At 31.5% G+C, this 26958-nt stretch overlaps 1 protein-coding gene across 3 annotated transcripts; it reads right to left on the bottom strand.

Annotated features, from left to right (window-relative positions):
* Positions 1–1820: 1820 nt before the first annotated feature.
* LOC134706714 (histamine H2 receptor-like) lies at positions 1821–26603 on the bottom strand. 3 transcript variants are annotated; one of them, XM_063565900.1, is made up of 4 exons: positions 26441–26603; positions 11488–12463; positions 3519–3639; positions 1821–2342 (listed from the first exon to the last, which is right to left on the bottom strand). In XM_063565900.1, the coding sequence occupies exons 2-4, from the start codon at positions 12334–12336 to the stop codon at positions 2257–2259; spliced, it is 1056 nt and encodes a 351-aa protein (XP_063421970.1). In that variant the 5' UTR covers positions 12337–12463; positions 26441–26603; the 3' UTR covers positions 1821–2256. The 3 variants fall into 3 exon arrangements, with proteins under 3 accessions (XP_063421970.1, XP_063421969.1, XP_063421968.1); XM_063565899.1 differs by lacking the exon at positions 26441–26603 and adding an exon at positions 18107–18233; XM_063565898.1 differs by lacking the exon at positions 26441–26603 and adding an exon at positions 15180–15405.
* Positions 26604–26958: the final 355 nt, after the last annotated feature.

Below are 26958 nucleotides of genomic sequence, written 5' to 3'. Positions count from 1 at the left end.
TCTAGGGTAGAACTGTCAGGATCAGTTCTAGGTAGAACTGTCCAAATCAGTTCTAGGTAGAACTGACCAAATCAGTTCTAGCTAGAACAGTTCTAACCTAGAACTGACTAAAGGGTGTCAGGCTGACAGTTCTACGTACTGTCCTAGAACAGTTCTCCTGACAGATTCTGACAGATTTAATGAGAGGTTAGAAGTGATCTCCACTGTACTTGCCTGTCCCAGATCAGGACCATACAATTGAGAGTTTGCTGGGTTCTTTTGGAGTTTTTTTATTTCTCATATTAGTTTCTACTGTAGTACCATGGCACCATACAGGATGAATTAGATATGGGAACGTTGAGTCAGATGGATCGTTTCAATTAAACTTTTCAGTGATAAATTCTTTGCATGGTCAAGAACCCTTTTATATAGCCATGCCAAGGAAGGACCCATCTTGCTACGATGAATGTTTTAATAAATTATTTTCAAGTTAGATGTGAAATAATTGCTAATCGATAAGGACTAAAAATGACCCAAGAACAAAAAAAGTAATAGTATAAGTTAGGTCAAGAACAAGTTGAACTAACTAACGTTGCTTTCATGCATGGAAACAGAAAAGAACACATTAAATTATAAGGTAACACACAACCACTAAATTAGAAGTTTCTGGTTGATGACAAGACAAATATATAGAATTAAAATGTATCTGATCGCTCAACCCTATAACTATCCTGGGACAGTGGTGTCTTAGCTCAACATAAGATCAAACGAATATTAACAACAGTTGGAAATGGATTGCCTCGTCAGATTCATTAATAATTAACATGAAGACATAGTACTATTCTAAGAGTACTCATTTATCATGTTAACTTAACTGAACGCAAATAATGAATGACAAATAATAAATAAGAAGAATAAATACTAATGGATTTAGAATAAGGACTCGTATACATTCATCACACTTTGAATGTATTTAGAATAAATACTGATAAGCAATTAGGGAAAATCATAAACTTGTGTAATGCCTGATATATAAGTACATTAATAGTTATCAAAGGTACCAGGATTGTAATTTAGTTTGCCAGACGCGCGTTTCTTCTACATAAGACTCATCAGTGACACTCATATCAAAATATTTATAAAGCCAAACAAGTACAAAGTTGAAGAACATTGAGGATTCAAAATTCCAAAAATTTGTGCATAATACGGCTAAGGTAATCTATGCCTGGGATAAGAAAATCCTTAGTTTTTCGAAAAATCCAAAGTTTTGAAAACAGGAAATTTATAAAAATGACCACATTATTGATTTTCATGTCAATACCGAAGTGTTGACTACTGGGCTGGTGATACCCTTTGGGACGAAACGCGTGTTAAAATACTGCATGTTTATTTCGTTCTTCGCGATTTTTTTAGGATATATCTTATTTTGAGAGGTTATTTGGTGAAGGAAATTAAAATAACATTTATAAATTTGGTGCATCATAACTGCTTTTCGTGGATTTTTTTTAGGGCTAATTGAACATAGGGACCTCCTTACAAAACAAAACAATCTAAGGTGAAATTCATGAGGCAGTTTGAACCTTGTTTTGATCATTTTTCTAAAGCTACCAACGGAACTGTAAAAATGTTTATGTAATAATCCTGACAGTGGCTGATTATACCATTAACTGTGAAGAATTTGTACAGCACAAGATGTGTTTGACCTTTGGCTTGTAAGTGTATCTGAAACATACATCGTTCTGTGAAGAAGGCAAAACACAGTCGTCATTATGTAACTTTAAAACAGCCAACAGCTTTGTAACATGTCTTACTCATCATAACATGTTACAGATGTTTATTATGTCACTGATTATCTTTGTTAAATAAATTACAGAAAAGTTGATCAGATAGCACTATCAAATAGCGCTGCTTCAAAACATAAAAAAAATATCAGTCAATATCAGATAAATGATTAGTTTTGAAATGTTGGCTGCGAAAACCAGTATTTATAATGTTTTCTATTTGTGCTGCTGACGGTTTATTAATACAACTAGTCACGTATACTTTCTCATATAGTCTTTGACTAAAATTCTTTAATAATGATATATGTATACTAATTTCTAAATATTATAGTTTGAGTATGTTTATTTTACAATAGTAATCGAATCTGTGATTTCTTGTCATGGTCATGTCACCACCTGTTTAGATCTTACAAGCGAAAAAAATATAAATGAAACAATATTTCAATAATAACTATCTGTTTTTCTATTACATTAATTGTAGAGGAAATGATAATGTTCATTTATTTATAATTCTATTCTTTTCTACACATATCAAGTTCTGTGAGGGTCTTCTAGATTCCTGAAGTTCAATCATTCTTAAATCTGAAAGCACATTAATAACCACATCAGTATAATATAACATTTTTAAATGGTCATTTACGACAAAGGGGACCATTTGTCGTTCTCTATTGTTATTAATTTATTTTTGGGGGGATAGTGATGTCCCTTGGCACAATCTTACGGTGTTTTTATTTCCCCAACTCGTTCGCTATGCACGTGTCTGTTGTGGCGTTTTAGATGTTACCACAAATTACTTTAAACTTTTTTTTATCTTTCATAGACATAAAGATTTGGTTCTGAAGTTTAGTTGTACCTGTAGAAAACTTATTTTAAACAGGACAGCGTATCCTATGGAGATGCTGTTTACCGTGTCTGGAAATTTAGAAACGCTCCAGGTAAACTTAAATAGATCCTTGAAATAAACTTTTTCTTAAAAGTTACCTATTCAACACTGTAATTAGATCATTGCATATTTATTTTATTGATATTGATATTAATTGTATTTTTAGATCATCAAAAGCAAACCATATATTATTATTATATACATATACACTTCCATGGATCTACAATCTGTCGATTCTTGTATCTTTGCACAAAGTCATGTTTTACTCGGACTGTTCATGACATCTCTCCTCTTGTTTCATTGGATGTTGGGTGTTGTATGTGAACTGATTGAAAATGTTGTCTTAGATGAATGATTTTTTTATTAATTGTTATTGGCTTTGAACTAGCTGTCAGTACCTGCGAGCACTCCGATTTGTACTAAGGTTCTTTTGTCGTTTGGGTGTACAGGTACCCACCACGTCCACTTTGTTTTTGTTGGATGCATTTTTTGTATATGTATCCTTCTAATGGGTTAAGTCTTTTCAACTGATTTTTTGTATGGTTCGTTCTTATATTACACTGTTACACAACTGTCCTTGTTAAGGGTGGGTTCTGTTGTTGGTTTTTTTGGGGGGTGGGGGGTCCCGCTATTATGTTTAACCCCGCCACATTATGTATGTTTGTGCCTGTACCTATTCATGAGCCTATCATTCAGTCGTTGTTATTTGTTGTTGTGTTACATTTTTGTGTTTTTGTAAAAAAAAAAAAAAAAAAACAACAACTATGTTCATTAGGTCGTTAGTTTTCTCGTTTGAATTGTAATTTCGTGGCATTTTATAGTTTCCCTAGAAATGTGAAATATTTTTGTTTATCTAATGTTTACACAACATTTACCTCTGGTACTCATACAGGACGACCTTTGTAAAATCTGTTTGTATCCTTTTCTGAAGTCTTTAAATCGGAAGGCGTATATAACCGGGTTACATATACTGTTTGTAAAACCAGAACAGTAAGCCTGAAAAAAGATGTAAATATCTATTAGACATTAATTCCACAAAATTCGGATACCAAAATTCTGAATAATGGTAGCATTGCATGCATTTAATTGATTATTTTCAACTTAACTGTATGTGTGAAAATCCCGATAAATTTTATTGTAGTTGTGAATAAAAAAAATTAAGAAGAAGACTATTTTGGCATGCAGTCAGCTTAAATATCATGTGATGATATTGTCAAATTTTAGGTGTTGCTATTAATTATCCAATGTATTCAAATCAACACATTAACAAATATTTGTCAAAATTATGGTTGCTCTCGTACAAAATTTGATAAATTGGCAATTTTTCACACATTTATTTTATATAATTTCGACCATTTAACGTGGCATTTTTGCAGCAAATATAATACCAATAGATAATAAAAAAAATCAGGAAAAGGGAAACATACCTTATCTTAATATACTGATAAAACTATTTATTAACCATGCTTAATTATAATGCTCCAGTTCCCATGCTTGTTTTGGTTTTTCTTTGTAGTGTTGTTTATGCCGCTTTAAAGTACACTATATATGTTACAGTGAATTTGTATAATCAGTGATTCTGTAGAATCCCTGAAATTTTCAGGGATTATGTAGAATCACTGGCCAGTTTAGGGATTATATATAATCACTAAAATTTTCAGGGATTATGTATAATCACTAGAAATAACGACAGGGATTATACATAATAACTGAAATGAAGAAATAGTTTTATTTATAAAGAAAATGAATAAAAGTCAAATTATGTATGCTATGAAATCATATTGAAACAGCATTACACTATATAAACATAAATTTTAGAATGCTAAGAACAAAATATCAAAATGATAATTTGTTCTTTTTCAAAATGTTAAGCCCATATCAAAATGTTAAACACAATATATCAAAATAATATGCTTCACATCTGTTTTTACCACATTGACAATATCCAAATTTTAGAAAACATTTTCCTTCATATATCAAATCAGATTTTATGACCCGCCTAAGAATAAAGTGTTTAGCAAAAACATCTGTAAAAAAAAGAGAATTAGCAACCTCGAACTGGTTCGATCAAGATATGTTTTTTTTACCAGACAATTTCCTTTTTCCGACTTTTGTTGAACAATTACCATTATGTTTTTTTTTATTCCTTTTCCTTTTTTGCTATGAGAATATAACACTAAATGCTCTAAAACTTTGTTCTAATTGGCAATCCTTAGCTTTTCTATACATTTAGATGTGCAAGATTTCTCTGGTTGGATTTCTTGTTCATTTGAACCAGAAACTTGTCTCTGTTTGAACAAAAACGAGAAAAAAAACATGTTCCATAATCTTCTTCACCATTTGTTTTACATGTACCACAAATAACATGCTCTGTGGATTTAAGAATAGAACATGGATATCCATTTGAAGCTTGCTTTTAATAAACAAACACTACATGTAAAGTTATCGCTACAAAGGGAATCTTGATATTGTCAATTTTGAAGTCTCAAACTTTATCTCAAAACCCTGTGCTGGCTATATCTTTAAGAGCATCCCCTGTGTTTAAAAGCAAAATTATTTCATCTGGCAAGGAATATAAATGTAAAAAATGAGAATTTGTTTATATATTTTCATTTTTTTTTTATCAAACAAAGGATCCTTAAATTATTCATAATCCCTGAAATTATATTAGGGAATTTGTAGAATAATTATTAAAATGTTCAGTGATTATGTAAAATCACTGGTCATTTTCAGGAATTATATATAATTACTAATGATTTTAGTGATTCTACATATTCACTGAAAAATCAGGGATTCTACATAATCCATGATTATACAAATTCACTGTAACATATATACCTTTTGTTATTTCCTTGTTTTATATACTATGCCGAATCTTAATACAGCTTGTTTATTATTATTTTATTATAAATGTATTTAAGTTTTCCATTCAATACCGAGAAGTTACGTAAAATTATAAAGATGTAGAATAATAGCATCAATTTTAGAACCACACTTTAGTTATACCTATGTGTAGATTCACATATATAGATTAAACCCCATTTGTTCCATACTGATTTAATAAAATTTGGAATAAAAAAAAAACTTCCATCGCATATGTTGCGTGAAATGTCATATTATTTTTGACAGGCAGTGAATCAAAACGGGCAAAGGCATTTAATAGAGTTTAATCGGTATTACAGAGTATCACAACATAAACAATATGACTAATATAGGTTATATGTACACTAAACATACCAATGCAGGTAATGATGAACAATTTCAGGGAAAACATTAAGTAACGCTCTAAAATTAAAATGTCGATAAATATCGTAAACATTGTTATATATAAGAGATCTGTGTAGCAAGCACGCTGAGCATTAACCAGACTGTCTTCCTAAAAAACGTGTAATATGTAAAAGAAAAAGGGAACTATTTAGAGTCTAGATGTAAACCATATTTCGTCCTACAGCCCGTAACAGAGAAGTGATCGAATTCGCGTTTCTTTACCGTCAGAATAAGTTGCGTTATCGACAAACTTATTTCAGAAGTGACATAATTCAATTTTCTTCATCGACTAAATATTTCATGTCCAATGTGTAAGTTTTCATTGTTTAGGTCGAAGTTTTTTTCTTTATATCGTCTATAATCTCTATACTTTAGTTTCCACGAAAAGACAAATATAGCTAACGTTTACATACAACAAGAACGAATTGCACTGTACCTGCTGTAGTTTATACATTGTTTCTTTGAAAGTTGTTACTAGTATAAAGAATTATTTGCATCACTTTATCCAGGTTCATTTAATCTGAGAAATCACCGATTATTTAGTATGCACTGCTTGCACTGTGAATATTTATGGGATTCAACACTGTAAAAGTTTTTCTTTCGTCTGATACAGAATACCCCATATCTTTTTCTTTTTCATACTTACATGTATCTGTTTATTATGTCCCTGGGATTATGTCAATCATACATTGTTGCGATACCGCCATATAAAAAAGAAGATGTGGTATTATTGCCAAGGAGACAACTATCCACAAAAAGACCCAAATGACACAAACATTAACAACTATAGGTAACCGTACGGTTATTCTTGTACTTTGTCACAGAAAAAACTGAAATAAATTTCTTTCAAATCGAAGCAAAAAATACAAATGTACCCTTTAACATTTGAAAATTGCTCATTATCTTAAGTTATTGACAAATATTTGAAATTTAAACCTCTATAAGATGTGATGTACGGCATTTCATTTTATCATTGGTAATGATCCATATCTGACAGAGAAGAAATATTCATAATTCTCAGAAAGATTTCGTAAATATTGTTAGATAGCACTAATCGTTCCAACAATCAAGACAACAGAGACAAACAGGGAAACAAATATGAAATTGAAAAGATATGACTTAAGTGTTAGCATGTTCAGGGAGACGGCACCCAATTTACAAAACTCCACAGGTTTTCAACAAGGGTAGAATTCAAAAACTTTTTCTGTGCGGTAGTTATATCTACAAAATCCAATCATGTACACGACATATAAAACATGTATATTCATACATGTATATTTATATATTGGAAATTTATTTTTGTTTCCAAACAGAATTATAAGGTTATGTATAAGTGCCTCCGTTCACTAAAAATTGTAAATTGTCTTCCTAAAGACCAGCGAAAATAAATGGCACAAGTTCACGTAGTCATAAAAAAAGTCGTATAATTTACGTCATCGAACAAAAAAATCAGAATTACGGAATATTATAAATGAATGGTTAGGAAATCCGTTTCCACTACACGTTTTAAAAGTCAAAGAAAAATGTTTTCCCTGATACACACGTTTTAAGAACTAGCTTTGTGTAACCTATAGACAAATTCGACTGTACATAAGGAAGTTAATATGCTTACTCTGATTTGAAACTATCTTATAGAACTTTTTTTAGTAACTGAGAACCTATGTTGTTTATGGGTAATAGGTGAAATGTTGCATGATCCATCAAAATGACAGCAAGCACAGTTTTGCGGACGATTTTTATTTGTACACGGCTAAAAACTGTCAGGTCCTGGCCATGGTATATTTTGGAGAAATAATTTTTACTGATTTTTACTAAAAAGATATTCTCTGTGTGTGCCATTGCAAGAAAAAGTTTTGCTAGTTATTTTGTCATATCAAAAAAAAATTTCAACAAAATTTTACCGTTTAAACATTACTAGAAAAAAGTTTGGCATGTGAAACGGACGAAGAAATATTCTAACAGAAGTACAAATACCAGTCCTCCCTTTTGTGTATACATATGAGAAAACTTTTCAAAGTTATTGATTGATTTCAAATTCATCACACATAATAAAGGACTTCATTCCTATCAAACACCTTTTTAATTGTTTACCAGTATATTTCGTTTAATTTTGGGTAAAATTGTAAAGGAAATAATACTATCAAGACGTCCGTCCATAAACCTATTTTTTTCTGACTTTGAAGAAATGACTATTTTTCGTCCAATCGAAATGATACATGGACATATTTTGTTTCATATTATTAGAATTATTTTCAATATTATCGGTATTAAACTTGATTATCGACATATGAAAGTTTGTCAGCATCGTCAATCTTTTTAACGTTAAAGTACCAATAGTTTGGTCACTACTCAATTAAGTTTGTCGATAACGTTGCTAATTTTGACGGTAAAGAAACACCAATTCGATCACTTCTCTGTTACGGGCTGTATCATAACATCTGTATAAAAAAGTTAAATTTACACAAATATGGATTGTGTGCAGTTTTAGGAGTAAATAATATAGTAAAATTAATGTGTTTCCTAGCCCCATTTTGAATCACTTCTTAATTTGTGTTTGTTTATTATTGCAATTGTACTTGATGATTTCATTTAGTAAGATACGTTTGCACTAATGATTCACAATGAAGGACCTCGTTTTGTTAAAATGTCCAGGCAAATTGGAAACAAAAGATCAGTATGTACATTTAATTCAAACTAAATATTCTTCTTATTCCTGGTACGGGAAAGACTAAGGTGCCGGAGTGTGGAATATCCCGAATGTTCCCAACAGTGTAATTATTATACACACACTTTAAATGTTATAAATAAAAGCAATTTCAGATTTCGAAAACCTTAGACGATCATTCTATTTACAAAAATTGTACAATACAATTTAGACTCATAACATAGTGCTTCTTTATCCTTTCAGATTCAGAATCCGTACTGAAATTCAACAAGTCAAGTTTTCACCCGACGACAATCTGCTGTCATTGCTGAGATCACCAATTAAGAAATCTGTATAGAAACATTCACATCAACTGGCCGTACTAAGACCAATGTGTCAAGTGTCCGTCCTGAGACCTACAAGACAAGTGTCTGTTCGAGTATCAGTACTGAGGCCAACAAGTCAAGTATCCGTACTGAGGCCAACACATACAGTATTCGTACTGGAACCAACAAGTCAAGTGTACGAACTGGGACCAACAAGTCAAGTATCCGTACTGAGACCAAACAAATGTACGAACTGCATGAGACCAATAAGTAAAGTTAGGACAGACACCTGCAGAACTAAGACCAACAAAAAAGTGTTCGTTATAAGACCTATTATTCAAGTATGCGTATTGAAACCAAGAAGTCAATTGTTCGCCTTGAGAGAAACTAATTTCATTGAAAACCGTATTAATAATAATTTTCATTTTTGACTACTTTAGAATATTAAAGTATGTATATTGCATATCGAATCTGCTTTCATTTATAATTGAATTCTGGGTTTCAAAATTTAAACTTATCTGTGTGAGCTTTCGCCAACAAGTATGTACTTGAAGTACTTGTGAAGTTTTCATATAATGATAAGCAATAACTCAGATCCAAAGAGATTTTCTTGTGCCAGTACATCATGCTAATGCAATATCACTTAAATCTTGTGTTTCTTCTTTAATAAAAATATTTAAAAAAAACATTCCTTAAGGTTGAGAGGATATTGTAACGTTCATATGTGATGAAATATGTGATAAAATATGTATTGAGAGTTATATATAGGTTTCATAACGAGTGTGAATTGAATATCGGTTTATATCAAGTAGAGTTACATAACCAACAAGTTAAGTGTACAATTCCAATATAATAATAAACGGGCCTTCGTAAATAAGGGAATTAATGTTTACCTAAAATTACAAAACGCGTGAACTACTACAATATGTACAATAAGTATATTTATACTGCACTCGTTCTATTTGAGAGGTCAAAATGCGTTGACTACATATATATGTCATATACAGTCACTGACTAATATTTTTTGCTTGCAACCTATAAATCATTGTTTTATGCTTATGGTTGATATTTTATAAATCATTGTTTTAAGCTTATGGTTGATATTTTAGAATGAATACTCAAATATTTGTTTTATTATATTTTTTTTAAATAAACGCATTAATAGGACACATGATGATCCGAAAACGCTTTTGTCTTATTAATGCGTTTATCTAAATAAAAATATATATATTTGAGTATTCATTGTAAAATAAGCATTTATAAGTGTGTCGTTTTAAATTGCACCCAAGATCACCATTTGCAGTTCAAATTTAAAAGATATTTGACGGTAAAAATGCAGAATATAGTTCAAAAGATCGGAAACAAATATAGCCATAACACCATAAATATTCCAACTCAAGAGCCTGTGGTTGTTTGTTGCTGTTTAACATGTTTGTTTTTCGTTCATTACTTTGTGCATAAGTTAGTCTGTTAGTTTTCTTGTTTGGATGGATTTACATTTATCATTTCATTACCTTTTATTGCTGACTATGCGGTATGTGATTTGTTCAATGTTGCAGGCAAAACGGTGACATATTTCTGTGTTATTTGGTCTGTTGTTGATGGTTGTCTCATTAGAAATCAAAACACATCTTCTTTTTTATGTCATCTTAGAAATTCTTTACATATATATCAATCTGTGTACTTCTCAACAGCTTTAATTTTGCACTTAGTAACCGCGCTCTTAAGAATCGCGCCGTATATATCTTATCTATAATACTAAAATTACGAAGTCTAATTTTTCAGCCGTCATCACGTAAAAACGACGAATCAAAGAATTCAACTTTATATATCACTAATATAGTACAAAGGTGTAGATTGAAAATTACACCACTCTAGGCCCTTTTTTTCCACGTAATTAATATTGCCAATAATTAAGAAGTTCCTGGTGGAGTCCGATACCGATACCAATAGTATATTCACCTGTTACCTATTACCTAATCTGTACGTTCCGCATTTGACAGGCGCACCACCAAACGGTGTATTCAGGGTTAATATGCTATATACACGGGTCATAATCACAGGGTTGACACTACTAAATTGTCAAGTAGCTACCTATAGTAGTATTTTAATCAGTAAGACTTTCTAAGATAACAAGACTAAAAATGAGGAACAGTTTTCAATTTGTTAGTGGGCATACATGACGTAAAACAGCGAATCGAAGAATTCATCTTTATTTATAACTAATATAGGACAATGTTGTTGATTAAAAAATACTCCATCATTTTGTTTTCCAAATAATTAATATTACCGATAATTGATAAGTTCCAGTTCGACGGGTTCAAACAGAAAGATTTGAAAGCAGAGAAAAACTGTGTATCTTATAATCGGCATGACTTTATCAGATGACAATACTAATACTAAAATAAGGCTTGCGCATAGTTATATACCTTAATTCAGTCACGGACCCGCGATATCACGGGTGTGTTCTAGTAACATGTATAATTAGGACAATTGTCTATCAAGGAAATCGGAATGTTGACATATAGATGTCATCAGAGTGTTCTATTGTTGCTCGAGTGCCAATGTTTTTTTATTCACACAATTATCATTACATAGCTTACTTACCAACGGGTTTATGTATGATGGAATATCTTTTTTGTCCTCTAACATCAAAGCCAAGAAAATGTATACAACATAAGGTAACCAGCATACAATGAATACTCCCAACACAAGAATCAGCGTGATGATTACTCGTTTGTCATCGGAAAAAATATCTTCTGTGCTACTGGCGGAATTCCGTCGGAAAATAGCAGACTGATGCAGAATTGTAAATATTTTTTTGTATGTAATTCCCATAATCACAATTGGTAGCACGAGATTTATTGTAAAATTAGCGAAAAACAGAATTGAATCTTTTGGGATGTTGAAATATGGGTACATCGGACCACATTGAAGTTTCTTTTGACTATAGACTGCTTTACTTAGTCCAGATACCGCAGCGACACCCAGCATGATCCCCCATAACCAAGCTGCAACTATCATCAATACACATATTTTTCGAGAAATAAATGTTCGGTCTAAATTTGAGTGTCGTTTCAATGAGAAATATTTGTGTATGCTTATATACATCAGAGTATGAATGGATAACGACAAAAATACAGAATTTAGAAAACTATTCATACTACAAAACCATTGCGAAAACTGCCATTTTTCGTAAATAAGTGTATTCAAAGATACCGGTGCCATGCAAATTCCGACCATCATATCAGAAATAGCTAAGTTGAATAAAAATAAATTGGTGCCATTTTTAGCTGCTCTCATGTTACTGTCTCGAAGTATAACAAGTATTACCATCATATTTCCTATTATTGAAGCTATAATTATAATTATTAACCAAGTTCCAAATAATCCAGTCTGAAATGGTCCAAAATAATCCGTATAATTACTTATCAAGACTGTGACGTTCGACATCATTTTCTTATAGAATGGTTAAAACACAAAATCCTCCTTTACTTCTACTTCAGTCAAACACATAAGTGGCTGTTATGATAGGCATTGACAATGGTTTGAAGAAAATCTCATATATTTCATATTCAGTAACCTAAAATGTATAATAAGCATTTGTTCGTTAAAACATTGCTATTATTTAACGTACGTATTGCTTTATAACACTTATGCGTGTATGATCGATTGATTAATGTTGGCTTTCAGTTTATTCAGGCATGGTTGATAATCAGCGAATTAACTATAATTTATCTCCAAAATTTGTAAAAATATATATTGTGCATAATCAACTTTTATATTTCACAATCTACAATTGGGTTTTGGACGATACTATTCATGAAGAGGAAACTTTCTAGCTCTTTTTTTGGATTGTGCTCTTGAAGTAAAAAACAGAGCACTAAATTGTTTTACTAAGAGACAAAACATCAACTCTGCATGACATATTAAGTAGAAACCTTTCTTGTGTTGAAGATTTATGCTTCCCTCTAACAAATCATTTAATTGTTTTTGTCGTTGGTAGAGGCGGATTTAGGAGGCCTTATGAGAAGAAAAAATGTTTGATTATATAGGGAATCACTGAAGCGTGACGGGAGCGGGCCCCTCTTAGGCCAGCTAGTGGGTCCCCACTTATCAAAATGTAGATCCGCCACTGGTTGGCTTGTTGTCTCGCTCACGTATACCCCAGGCCATGAAAAGATTAATTTGTTTGCCCTAACCCTACCTACCCAAAAAAATAGCTGCCTACTCAAAATCTGTCATTGGCCTGATGTGGAAAAGTTGTGTTTTATTAAGATAGGCATGGACACTTATACACATTTGACGCTTAATTTCCTCTTTGTCGAACAAAAAAACAAATGCCTAACTACCTACCTACAATTTCAACCTTTGGGTAGGGTTTGGGCAAACACAAATATTATTAAGTGTGGCCTACACATCGGCTCTTTTTCATACTAATACGTGTCTGTGTGACAGTTTTCGACTCATGAAAAATGAAACGAGGTCTGATTGCCAATGAGACGCTGTTCACCAGAAACCAAAGGAAGAAAATGTAAACATTCATTACAGCAGTTTATAGTTAGTATGAAAAGTGCATTTACATAATATGTTAGAAACTGTTACCTTTGTAATATTTGTACTGTTTGTTCTTTGTGAGGGCCTCCAAAGTAGATTAGAGGAAGCTAATTGAGTCACCCTCTTTAAATAAAGTCATTACTTACTTACCTACTTTACAGCTGTAAGACTTCGTAAGGCCTTCAATAATTCAAAATATTACCTCAAAGTTATCTATACATTATAGATGAACGTAAGGCCTACATTAGCGAAATATCATACCGTATAGTTATCTATACAAGACCCAGATATGACAAAATGAGACAATTAAAAAAAGAAAAACAATGGCCAGATTTATGTTTTCTGCTTTGGAAACAGGTTATAATCGTTTACTAGTTTTTCCAATAAAATTACAGGCATATAATTGCTGTCACATGTCCGAGGAATATAGTTCTGAAGGTAACTTTTAATATATTGTTAATGTCAAGTTTAGTCCAGTAATCCGTTACTGTTGACGACACATGAAATCCAGTAATCACTTGTTGATAATGAATGAATATATGAATATTTTATTGCAGAAGCAAACGTAATGCTATATATATATAATAGCAAAATAACATAATATAATATGACAATAATGACTGTAAACAAGCAGAGAACAACACAATAAGGTCATAACAAGCACAGAACTACAACTGTTATGCAATGATAATTTGTGATCTCAACTTCCATGTTTTAATTTTTAATGCGCAATAGTAGAAGGATTGCATCTGCAATATTCCCAACTGCGTAAGCAATCGACTGCAATTAATTGCACAAAATGTTTTGTTCCACACCATTTCAACAATCATGCATTAAAGTGATTAAAATGTCAACGGCATTCAATCAATCAAATAATCTGTCAACAAATAAAGGTCCTGAAATTAGGGAAAAGCTGACATTAACATTATCTTAATGAAACTTGCTGTTAAAAAAATAAGAAATAATTTTTGCATTGATGACTTTATCTGCTTAAAACCTTATATTGAGTTCAGTTTGACAGCTTTACACATAGTAAATGTTTGCAATTTTTCACTAGACCAAATCACTTAACTATCTCAAAATTCTGGACCAAGATTTTCATCGGTGAACTATCCCCCCCCCCCCCCCTTGCTTTGCGTATAACATTAGGAAATAAATTAAAAAGGTATATATATATGGGAAAATTTGCAAGTAGAACACTGTCCACATTAATTACTGTTTAGGGCGGCATCACAATAAGTTCAACGAGTGAAATGACTAGGCAACGGAATTTATAGAAATTTCAAGTAAGGCTAAATACTTCTTTTGAAAATATGACTGGCAGTGCCAAAAAAATTCAGTTCAAGTGCAACATACTTTTAAAGAAAAATGTAAATAAGAAACCAATAAATGAATTTAGGATGAAAGGGGGAATTATTAATGTACTGATATTCGGTATGTGTCAAGATAGTGGAAACTCTTTACACCATGTGCACTAGATGATCACACGCGTACAAACTGTATGCTTGCTAGGGAAATTAAAGAGTCACGGTTTATTTATAGCTTCCATTATATTATCTTATATTCTCAATAAACCATGTTTTTGACTAAGAATAAGTGAGGTTCTTAATCTGTTCTTGATTAAAGTTTCATAAAAACTTCAAAGGTTAGATCATCTTGTTCGTTTTAACTTTGCAAACAAAAAATACCTAAACAAAATCAAACCATTATTTAATAAGATATAATAAAATAACATGTCTTACCTTCTAAACTTCTGCTATGTGTTTACATTTTTCCATTCGACCATTTATATCATGTTTTTTTAAAATGTGATAAGAATCATGTCTGACGTATTATTATCAGTATTTGCATCCTCCCAGAAAAGAAAAACACCGGCGTGCAATACTTCATTTACATATTTTATCATATCTTCAAGGTTTTGCTAACTCGTGAAGAATTTTATCTGTGATATGCTATTTAAAATTGGCACAACATTTTGTAATATATTAACAAAAAGTCTTATTATTATACAATAATTACATAAATAGACACCAAAATTAGATAATTCCCCAACCTAATTTGTGTGATCGATAATACAGTACTTACACTAAAGTTAATTTGTCAATTATGATATGAGAGTTACCCTGTTTTTGATGAGATTTGTGGAATTTTTAGATATTTTTATGTTATATCTAGTGGTTGATTGTTGCTTGCTTAACTTTTCCATTATTTCCTGCATATTCAGTATACTAACTTAGCAAAATGGACGTTTGACCTATAATGCTTTACTTTTATAGGTTGTGACTTGGATGGAGAGTTGTCTCATTCGCACTCATGGTACACATTCTTATATCTAGTTACACTGAAATCCGAAACATAAAAACGTACCCAAATTTAAAAAAAACAACAACAAAAAACACAGGATTAACAAAAGCTCGAGATTCCTGACTCAGGACAGATACACAAATTTTGTTTTTGTATCTCAAGAGGCTCTCAAGAGCCTGGATCGCTCACCTGTATTTTTTTTTGCTTAAATCTTTCATCATTGATCATTTTTACTTTTCAACTTATATCCATGAGTTGCTTAAAAATTCCATTTAAATGTTCTTTGTATCTATCGTATTTTCTTCTACCCCCCCCCCCCCCCAATGCATTTTACCCCTATGTTCCATTTAGCCATAGTGGCTATGTTTCTTGACTAGAATACGAAATGTATACTAGATACTCCTTATTCAGCCCGAGTTTGGCTGAAATTGATTTTTTTTAAGTAAGCAAACTTGATGAACAAATTGTGAAGTTAGTCTGTAAGGGACAATGTCTCTAGATCTTACTTTGCTGAACATTTTTGCTGTTTAACAGGTTTTTTATCGATTTAGTGGCAGCAACCCATCACTGGGTTGTTACATTAACCTGAAAATTCAGGGCTTATAGAAAACTATGACGAGTTGGTTGACTGTTATAGAATAAGTGTTTAAAAGATGATATCGGATATGTTCCTTACGTCGTAACTACAATCCACTTCACTTTTCACCACAAATGTGACCAACCGAAATAGATTATTTACCGGGTTTGTAATAAGAAGAGCAACACGGCGGGTGCCACATGTGAACCAGTATCTGCTTACCCTTTCGGAGCAACTAAGATCCCCAGTGTTTTGTGGTGTTCGTGTCGCTTAGACTTTAGATTTATATGTTGTGTGTTTTGTATTATTATTCACGGTCTGTTTGTCTTTTTATTTTTTAGCCATGGCGTTGTCAGTTTATTTTCGATTTATGTGTTTGACTGTACCTCTGGTATCGTTCGCCGCTTTTTTATCCTTTGTTAGATATGCTCGTAATGCTTTGGTTTTTGAAATATCAGCCCTAAACTGCATTTTATCCATAATTGTAGCCATATATATATATATGTTTGATATAGTCTACACCGGACAAACGACGACAGACGACGACGGACGCCAAGTGATGACAAAGGAGTCCATTACACAAAGAGTCTTTGTCCAAGATTTGAGTCCCATTGCAGTAAGAGCAATTACATTAAAAAATAATCGAATAAGCTATTGAAGATGCCAAAAACTATCCATCTTTTTTTATGTCTCAGCAAGTTAACATATAACAACATAGCAAATAAGACAAAACAGTCAGTGGTGTAGCCAATATGTCTATTACACTAATGGTTTTCATTCAACGATCATATTTCAGTTTAAATTTAGAATGTCAAATTTTTATGTATGCAAGTGTTGTAGTGATATAATTTGCTAATCAGTTATTGAACCCAGTAGCTTAATCCTTGTAAGAGTCTGCTTTGCCAAATTTTGTTGATCTAAATGAAGGGCAATTACTAATTTTAATAATCGAAATCTTTTTAGAGTATATTTTGCGTAAAATTTCTGTTTTAAAATAAACCCAAATAATTTCAGAATGTTTGGAGAATCTATTAGTAAAAAAACATAATACCAATAAAAAGGCCTCGTTTGAACATTAGAAGGACACTGCAATGTATTGGTTACCTAAACTAAACAAAAATCCGTCAAATATAGTTCCATTTCAACTTCTAGTTAGTGTTCTTCAAGTGCAACTATAAAACATTCTGTATTTGAAACAAGTATCTTAAATTATCTATTTCAAGGGCATTAATAATAAATCTTGATTGAGGTATGTACTTATACTTAGTACTCCCATCATAGAGAGGTCAGTTCAGCTGTGTGGAATGTATAGAAACGCTTACACGTCCGACCATAATTGAGGTGGTATCTTCGATACTCGTGAAAGTAGATTCCATGCTCACTGGACCCTTGGAATAAATCTTAGAGAGGTACGTAGGTGATTTATTGCAAGCTCTATCTAACTTTGGGCACTTTGGTTATTGAAATCATTTGGGTCGACCCAATATGCAGGACTCAATTATGGAAAATTCTATCGCTGCACACCTAAGTTTCTGCCCTCTCTACACGTAACAAAATAATTTGATTTTGACCTCAATATGAATGAGACGTGACACTTTAATAAACTATTTACTTACTTACTTTTATAAAACAACAATCAATCCAGATAAACATATTAAAATAAATGATTTTGAAATTTAATTAACAGTCTGTAAAATAAAGGGTATCTGTCATTCGCTCTTTTTAATTGATTTTTGGTAAAGATACAAAAGATAAACAAAAGCGAAACAAATAATGAATTTAACTGACCTCTTCAGCTTTTATTTCGATACCAGTTCGTGTCATTTTCAATAACTAACTATTTATTATTATTAGATTTTATCTAATTTATCACTTAAAATCATATGTATATAAATAACATATTTTTACCAGCGTGGTGGTTACACGTTTGTCATAATGAAAAAAAAAATGTCTAATAAGCTACCGGCGGAATTCCGTCGGAAGTTACGTGTGTGACAGGCAAATGTAGAATTGTCGAATGTATCTGACCTCCTCAGCTTTCCTCAATTCTTAACCGGTGCGTGTCATTTTAATGAGTATTGTTATTAATTTTTTTCTTAGTAATAGTAACTAAAAATATAAACTATGTTTCCTGCGGTAAACTGAACATTGGCGGATAGTAAAAATGGCCCTCCTTATTGCGCGCGTTTTTACCAATAACCAGCCAAGTACCTTCATTTTCTGTCGTCTGGTGAAAATATGGTAATGATTCTGTCTGTCATCAATAAAAAGAAAATATCAAACTTTTGATGAATGACATGGATTGTTTGTATTCCAGATAGTATTGGGACCATACGCGTTTGGTTATATACCCATATTTGGCATGTTTATGAATGGCTGTAATCGTTATATATTAGAGTACAGTACATATAGAAAGCATGGAAATTGCCGCCGGAACCTTGTGTAATATTATACCCATTTTCATCTAAATGTATCAATTAAATGGGGAAAGATCCGTTTGCGCCAAAAATGCGTCCTTTTGCGCCACAACTTTTTTTCTCAAATGCTACGTTTGCGCCACATGTTTTGATTTTAGATGGTATCATTTGCGCCAAAAATAAAACATACGATTGCGCCAGTTAAAAGAAAAATACTTCCTTTATCCTTTATTCGGACCTGGAAACGGTAGTGTAACACGGCATATGTTTCCTTTTCTGAAACATATGTTTTTCCTACTGCTGCTGGATGGGTACTTCCCAATTTGATGTATGTAGTAGCTTTTTACTTCTATTCATTGTCCAAATACACAAACATTGAAGGATGAAATCAATAAAATAGTTAATAATAGTTCATAATAATAATAAAGCCCATATGCATGGTGGGAACACAGCTCTGTGTCATCAACATATGTGACTCCAACATAAAGAGCTTGCTTGAACACTTCTATTTTCTATATTGGCATATCTTAGTTAAGCAAAGCAATAAGTTTTATTCTCTCTCTGTACCTTGACTGTCTAATGCTGCTTAAGTCATTTATAATAAATTCTCTTCAGAAACTCGTCTTTATGGTGAAATATCCTCCTAACATATGATACCTTTTGAGGCAAAAATAAGACTAAATATACAGTAATCATTAATATTTATGATAGATATGTGTACAGGTAAAATGGCGCAAATGAGTTCCGAATATTGGCGCAATTGATACATTTTGAAAATAAAATTTGGCGCAAATGATACCCCTGAAAAAGAGTAATTGGCGCAAAAGGACTGCTGCCATTAAATGTATCATGCAATATTTTAATTCTTAAATATAAAAAAAGAAGATGTGGTATGATTGCCAATGAGACAACTATCCACAAAAGACCAAAATGACACAGACTTTAACAACTATAGGTCACCGTACGGCCTTCAACAATGAGCAAATCCCATACCGCATAGTCAGCTATATAAAATTTAATACTAAGACCTCGGCTATATTTATGAATGAATGATAAAACAGTGTATGTATTAGAATATGTCTTTATTTATGAGTGGATGGTAAAAGTTAAGTACTAAAAAATGGCTGTATTTATGGATGGATGGTAAAAGTTTGAAATCTTTTTTCCGATTGTTTAAAAGCCGATTTAGACCTTAACAAGTGATATACAATTTTTGTTGTGTTGATGTACAGATGTGTGTTGGCTTATTATGTTGTTAGGTTGATATCTCCTTTACGAAAACTCCAACATTTCATTTATTGATGCGACGGATGACACTTGTAGTGCAACTACTGTTTGACCTCATTCAGTATCAATCAGGGATCACCTTAAATATATTTTTTTAGTGCTTTTTTTCTTTTTCGGTTTGTCCTTCCATCTAGTGACCTTTTTTTATACATTTTAGTATAATTTCAGTTTAAAGTTTTTTTTCTCTGGTTGCTATATTTTTATTGGATAGAAAGGAGAAAGAAATATTAATTTGTATTAGAAGTAACTGGAATTAACCCTTAAAACTTTGGATAATTCAGCTGTTGTCTGTTACAGTATATACCGGTACATTTTTGCAAAACGCGAATTATTAATATCACATACTATTTTACTGAACTAACATGCAAAAGTTTGACATTTTTCATAAAAAAATCATTAGAACTTCCAAGAAATCATCCTGATAAAGGTATGATCTTCTATTTCATTGGTTAAGTAACATCCACAGATTTGTGTGTGTGTAATCTAATGTTATCTGATAAAAAAAAATACAGTGCTGTTTAATATAATATAAGACTGACGTAAATGCAGATAAAAAACTTACTTGGAATTACCTAGATTTTTTAAAATGTAAAAACCGGAATATATTTTGTTCTTAGAAAATTGATATGTTGTTGCCAAAAATAAAAATACCGAACAGACATTATCATAGGAAGTCACCGAATTTGTTTTTCAAACATTTTGATTTGGTTTTTACAGGAAAAAGTTGAAACAGCGAAAAAAATATGGATATGAAGCCGTGAAACCCAAAATATTACGAAGAAACTGTTTAAATACCTTCTTGTTTATTTTGGTAACAACAAATTATAACTTTATTATCATTAAGGTTGAAATGTATTGAGTATTAAACCGAATATCGAAAGGAATTCTGTTCACAAACATTTGCCATTGCGTATATTTGCAACCTCATTTTATTTATACAGTAATATATGTCACAAGGTTTAAAAGAAACAAACTGGTTTACAATCTGAATATGACTTTTTAGCTCACCTGGCCCGAAGGGCCAAGTGAGCTTATGCCATCACTTGGCGTCCGTCGTCGTCCGTCGTCTGTCGTCGTCTGTCGTCGTCTGTCGTCGTCCGTCGTCGTCTATCGTCGTAAACTATTTCAAGAATCTTCTCCTCTGAAACTACTCGGCCAAATACTTCCAAACTTTAACTGAATGTTTCTTAGGGTATCTAGTTTATAAATTGTATCCGAAGTTTTGATCTATCAACAAACATGGTCGCCATTGCTAAAAATAGAACATAGGGGTCAAATGCAGTTTTTGGCTTATATCTCAAAAACGAAAGCATTTAGAGCAAATCTGACACGAGGTAAAAATGTTCATTAGGTCAAGATCTATCAGCCGTGAAATTTTTAGATGAATCAAACAACCCATTGTTGGGTTGCTGCCACTTTTAAAATTGGTAATTTTAAGGAAATTTTGCAGTTTTTGGTCATTATCTTGAATATTATTATAGATGAAGATAAACTGTAAACAGCAAAAATGATCAGCAAAGTAAGATCTACAAATAAGGTTATATTACCAAAATTGTCAATTGACCCCTTTAGGAGTTATTGCCCTTTATAGTCAATTTTTAACCATTTTTCATTAATCTTAATTAACTTATACAAAAATGTTTTCCTCTGAAACTACCCGACCAAATACTTCCAAACTTTAAGAGCAAATCTGACATGGAGTGAAAATGTTCATTAGGTCAAGATTTATCAGCCCTGAAATTTTCAGATGAATCAAACAACTTATTGTCGGGTTGCTGCCACTTAATTGGTAATTTTAAGGAAATTTTGCAGTTTTTGGTCATTATCTTGAATATTATTATAGATAAAGATAAACTGTAAATAGCAAAAATGATCAGCAAAGTAAGATCTACAAATAAGTTAATATGACCAAAATTGTCAATTGACCCCTTAAGGGGCTATTGTCCTTTAATGACATTTTTTCACAATTTGTTCATCATATTTGCTAACTTTAAAAAATCTTCTCCTCTAAAACTACTCAACCAAATTCAACCAAACTTCAACTGAATGATCAGTCAGGTGTATTAAATAAACTTTGTGTTTTATTTTCTATTTCGTCAAAAAACATGGCCGTCATGGCTAAAAGTAGAACACAGGATAAAATGCATTTTTTGGCTTATATCTCAAAAACTCCAGCATTTAGAGCAAATAAAACAAGAAGTTGAAGTATTTATTAGGTCAAGGTCTACCTGTCCTGAAATTTTCAGCCGAATTGGGTAACTAGTTTTTCAGGTATAATGCCCCTTAATTGATGATTTTAAAGAAATTTTGCAGTTTTTGGTTATTATCTTGAATATCATTATAGATACAGATAAACTGTTAATAGCAAAAATGTTAAGCAAAGTAAGATCTGCAAATAAGTTTTATTTGACCAAAATTGTCAATTGACCCCTTAAGGAGTTATTGCCCTTTAAAGACTTTTTTTCACAATGTGTTCATCATGTTGACTTACTTTAAAAAATCTTCTCCTTTGAAACTGCTGTATCAATTTCAGCCAAACTTAGGCTAAATGAGTTTCAGAGTATCTAGTATAAATTTTATATTTTATTTCCTTGTATGTCAAGAAACATAGCTCCTATGGCTAAAATAGAACATAGGAGAAAATTATTTATTTTTTTTGCTTTTGAAGAAAATAGGGCGATTCAAAGAACATTTAAATAAATTGAAAAGCCAAAATAATCATTGATGAGAGATTTAACCCAAAAAATTAAGGTGAGCGATTCAGGCTCTTGAGAGCCTCTTGTTCTTTCTCCTCTAACTCGAATGAGCCAATAGAGGTTTCTCAACATCTTGCGAACGGACGAAACTCTACGAACGTATCGTTATGGAGCAGTAATTTTGTTATAATAAAATCCATAATAAATGTCTACCGATACTGCTGTGTGATTAAAAGAGAACAGTTAACAACTTAATATCCTTTTTTGCAACCTTGCATTTTATTGTTGTCATTAAACGTCCGTGTTCCAATATATTTTCTGTTGTTGACTGTTTCGTTTCTTACGTTGAGTTCCGTTTGTTGACATGTCGTATATATGCGCTAGATTTATCTCCCTTATCCATTCAAAAAGATTATTTTTTTATAATGTCTTTGACTAAAAATTCAACACATCTAGTTTGCAATTGGTTGATTGATTGTTTGGTGTTTAACGTTCAGTGGCAAATATTCCATCCATTTCATTGCGAAATTAGCGTTTGGTAAAGGATTGATAAGTGATCGAGATAACACAACTTTAATATATTTCATATATCCATACGTCCCTTCTATTGGTCCAATCGGTTTGAGTTACTATGAGTTTCATTATTTCGTATCGGAGAGTATCTTGAATAGATAAGTCGTAACATAGCTATTTTATTTCTAATATTTATTGGGAATCAGTTAAAAAAATTCAAAGGTGCACTCGATCTATCGTTAGAAATAGAGTTTTGTGTGTTCTTGTTTAAAGTATGAGTGCTACAGCCCTAACACAACTGGAAGTCACATAGTTATCAAAATATATATTTTCATATACTACACCCCTAACTAAAAAGTAAAATTAGAAATATGAAAAATAGAGGAAATATGCACAGTATGCGATAGAAGCTTAACGGAAATAATAATAAAAAAATAAATATGTATATGTTACAGTAAATTATTATAGGTGAAATTAGGAATTACATGTAATTACTAAAATTTAGGAATTACAGGTAATTACCGATGCACTTAGTTAATACAAGTAATTCCTGAAACGGCCCAGTTATTACCAGTAATAACTAATTTTAAAATGAGTTTTTACACCTATTTACTGACTGCTAAAACAATGTTGTATTATGGTCAGATGATCAAAAGTTATGGTTATACTAACTAGAAGATCAGTTAGTACTCTTAAGGATGTCTGCTGCTCTAATTTAAAATAACAAGGATTTCATGTGGTTGCTTAAAATGAAAACAACTTTGATATTTAAACAAAATAAAGTAATAAAATCATTAGTCTCGTGTGTAGATTTCAAAATACGAGACATTTAGAAAATGGCGGGAAAAGGGTTTTCTTCAGACTTTACTATTTGTTAACATTGGAATTGTTTTTTACCCTTTAAACCAAGAACAAATAACAAGGATTTCATGCCGCCGGATCACTAAATCTGAAATGATCTATTGAACAGATTTATGAAGACAAAAGTGGGGTGTCGTGTAAAAAAAAATTTAATACATTTGGATGGATAAAACCTGAGAAAATCGAAAATATGACAAGAATTCAAAAACATGACCAGCAGACATCCTTAAAATATTGAATGGTTGATTTGTATTCAAAATATCTTGAATAAATATGGACTTTCAAAGATTTGGTTAAATCAAAGTAACTTTAGTTTCAATCCAAAATGTTCAAGTTGAGCATTATACAGATAGTTTTTTACCAATTTCAGCAGACATGGAAATCAGAAATGGAAAATTCTCCCAAAGCATTATGTTTTAACTTTTTTCAAAAAACTTTGAGTTTGAAGAATATTTAGACTTATTACCTTATAAAGATCAGATAACGTTGTGAATGTTAAGAACTGGAATGAACTGTTAAGTGCATTAGCTTCGAGATATACAAAATTAAATACATTTTTTTTTGTTAAATCATTAATAAAAATAATATAGTGAAATTATAATTCACTGTTAGTAGACAATCTAGTTCTATTTTGTTAAATTAGCTGAGGTACAAGGTTGATGAGTTGTGCACTTGCGAGTGAATATTTGGACCTCATTGAATACATATTCATGTGACCTTAAATTCAACCCCTAGCTGAAGATGGGTTATCGATGTATTAAGCTACTAAAGTTGTAAGGGTTTTGCAGAACAAATAGTCTCGCCTACTTTTGCTGTACTTTTGCTGTACTTTTATGTATTTCAATATTTTCCTTTATTTTCTTGTTAAAAGTCTACCTATTTATTACAATATATCAATAAGAAGAGATCATTTGGATTTTAGTGGTTGGGGCAAAGAAGTTATCCCGGAACTTATGGAATGTTTTCTTTTTAACTTTAAATCGAAAGGCATTCACTCCTAGATTTATTTTTCCTCGTGTCCACGAAAGAATTTCTACTGTTAATCAGCTTCTTGCTAAGATAAAAAAAATCTTATCCCTTTCGATCCATATACATGAATCTATATTTACCCTTTTCACATATACTAAATAGTGATGTTGTCATCATGTTTATTAAAATTTCTTGTACGACTACTGTCCTTAAATTAAATATTCTTCACTTAAATTAATAGATCAATAAGACTTTCAACTGTGTTGATTGAACAGTAAATTGTATATTATATATTATATAATATCAAATAAATATAATATGTATTTGATTCAAAATGGTTTTAAAAAATCAAGCATGCAGATTTTACACGTCAAAGGGAAGAAGAGCACGCCGATATTCCAAAATTATAAAATAAATTACTGCTCCCTCTTTTTTCGTTACGGCAAGTTACGTCAAGTTAGGGCGATTTTCGTTCGTTCGTAAGATGTTGAGAAACCTCTGATTAAAGAAACATAAAATAATAATGGAAATGCATGAAAAAGGATCAGTGGTCAATTGGAGATAATTTTGAATTATTTTAGAGTATTTAACTAATTTTTTGATTTTCTTAGTTGCAGGCCTTTATCGAGTTATGCACATAAAATAGATAAAACTGTGATCTGCTATCTTCATTAATCATGATCCATGAAAAAGATCATTTCTATTTAAACTATCTAAACTGGGGTATTTTTTTTTTTATATAATCAGTGATATCTCTTCTGAGGTTATTGTAAATAGGGCATTCCAGAAGAAAGTGCATTTCATTTTCAATACAATTTGAATTACAATATAAACATATCCTCTCATGTCGAGGTAATATTTCATATTTACCACATACATTGGTCATTCGTTCATGTCTGCCAGTTTCTATTCTTAAACAGTGATTGCTAAGTCTGTATTTTGTTAAAAAATGTTTTTGTGGATGCTTTAAATCTAAATAATTTTCATAGTCAAATGACCTTTTGAATGAAAAATAAGTGTCAAATTTGCCTTGCTTCTGTAAATAAAAATCTCGCATTTTCTCCCAATCATTTTGAAAATTTAATTTGAGGTTTTTTTTCAGTAAGTTTTTTAATTAATTTTTGCCGAAGGTCAATACCCAATTTTTCACTGTAGAAAATGATATTAGAGTGCCATGAATTATTGGAACTAGTTTGACCATTACTTTCTATCATTTTTAACTCAGCATAAGCATTTTTCAATAAATCAGATGGAGAATTCTCTAGTCTATGCCAATACATAAACATATGTGTTATCATTTATATAAAGAGGATATCTACCCAATTCAGACAGGACTGCTACATTTGTGCACATCTTTGTAACACCAATAATATACTTACAAAATTTATGCTCAACGCAGTAGTTGAATAATTAAAAGGACACCAAAACAAAATCACCCAAAACATAATCCTTTTCTTCAAAATTCGTTTTTTAAACATGTAAAATGTATCTTATTTGTACTTGGCCACTTGGAGACAGAATAATACATGAGGTACACTGGACTACCCATCATGGTTACATTTAGCAATTGAGGAATGACAATCTGATAAACTTGAAATTATAAAATTATTGCTTTACAACATAGAACTTCATGCATTGATCATCGATGTCAAAATGAGTGCACCGAACAAACTGACTCGGCTTCTTTGAAATCTTCCCACTAACTGCTGGCCAATCAAATGCTATGGGTAATTTCTGATGTATCCTTTTTATAAACATTCAGGTTATACCAAACAAAAACATCTTCCGTAGATTTTTATCTATAGTTCTTGACGCTCTTTCTACACACAAGAAAATTAAGTCTTAATTAGTACTACAGAGAAGTATATAATCAAAGGACACCTTGCTGCGTCGTATG

The sequence above is a fragment of the Mytilus trossulus genome, chromosome 2, assembly GCF_036588685.1.
Source record: "Mytilus trossulus isolate FHL-02 chromosome 2, PNRI_Mtr1.1.1.hap1, whole genome shotgun sequence".
NCBI lineage: Eukaryota > Metazoa > Mollusca > Bivalvia > Mytilida > Mytilidae > Mytilus > Mytilus trossulus.
The sequence above is the reverse complement of the archived record's forward strand: the minus strand, read 5'-3'. Positions and strand labels throughout refer to the sequence as shown.

Bases quoted from the DNA above. Each gene is read 5' to 3' on its own strand.
- LOC134706714 (XM_063565900.1), bottom strand. From the start codon at position 12,336: ATGATGTCGAACGTCACAGTCTTGATAAGTAATTATACGGATTATTTT. The intron at 3,640-11,487 runs GTAAGTAAGCTA...ATCTTTTTTCAG, and splicing joins CATCATACATAAACCCGTTG to GCTTACTGTTCTGGTTTTAC. The intron at 2,343-3,518 runs GTAAATGTTGTG...ATGTGCTTTCAG, and splicing joins GTCCTGTATGAGTACCAGAG to ATTTAAGAATGATTGAACTT.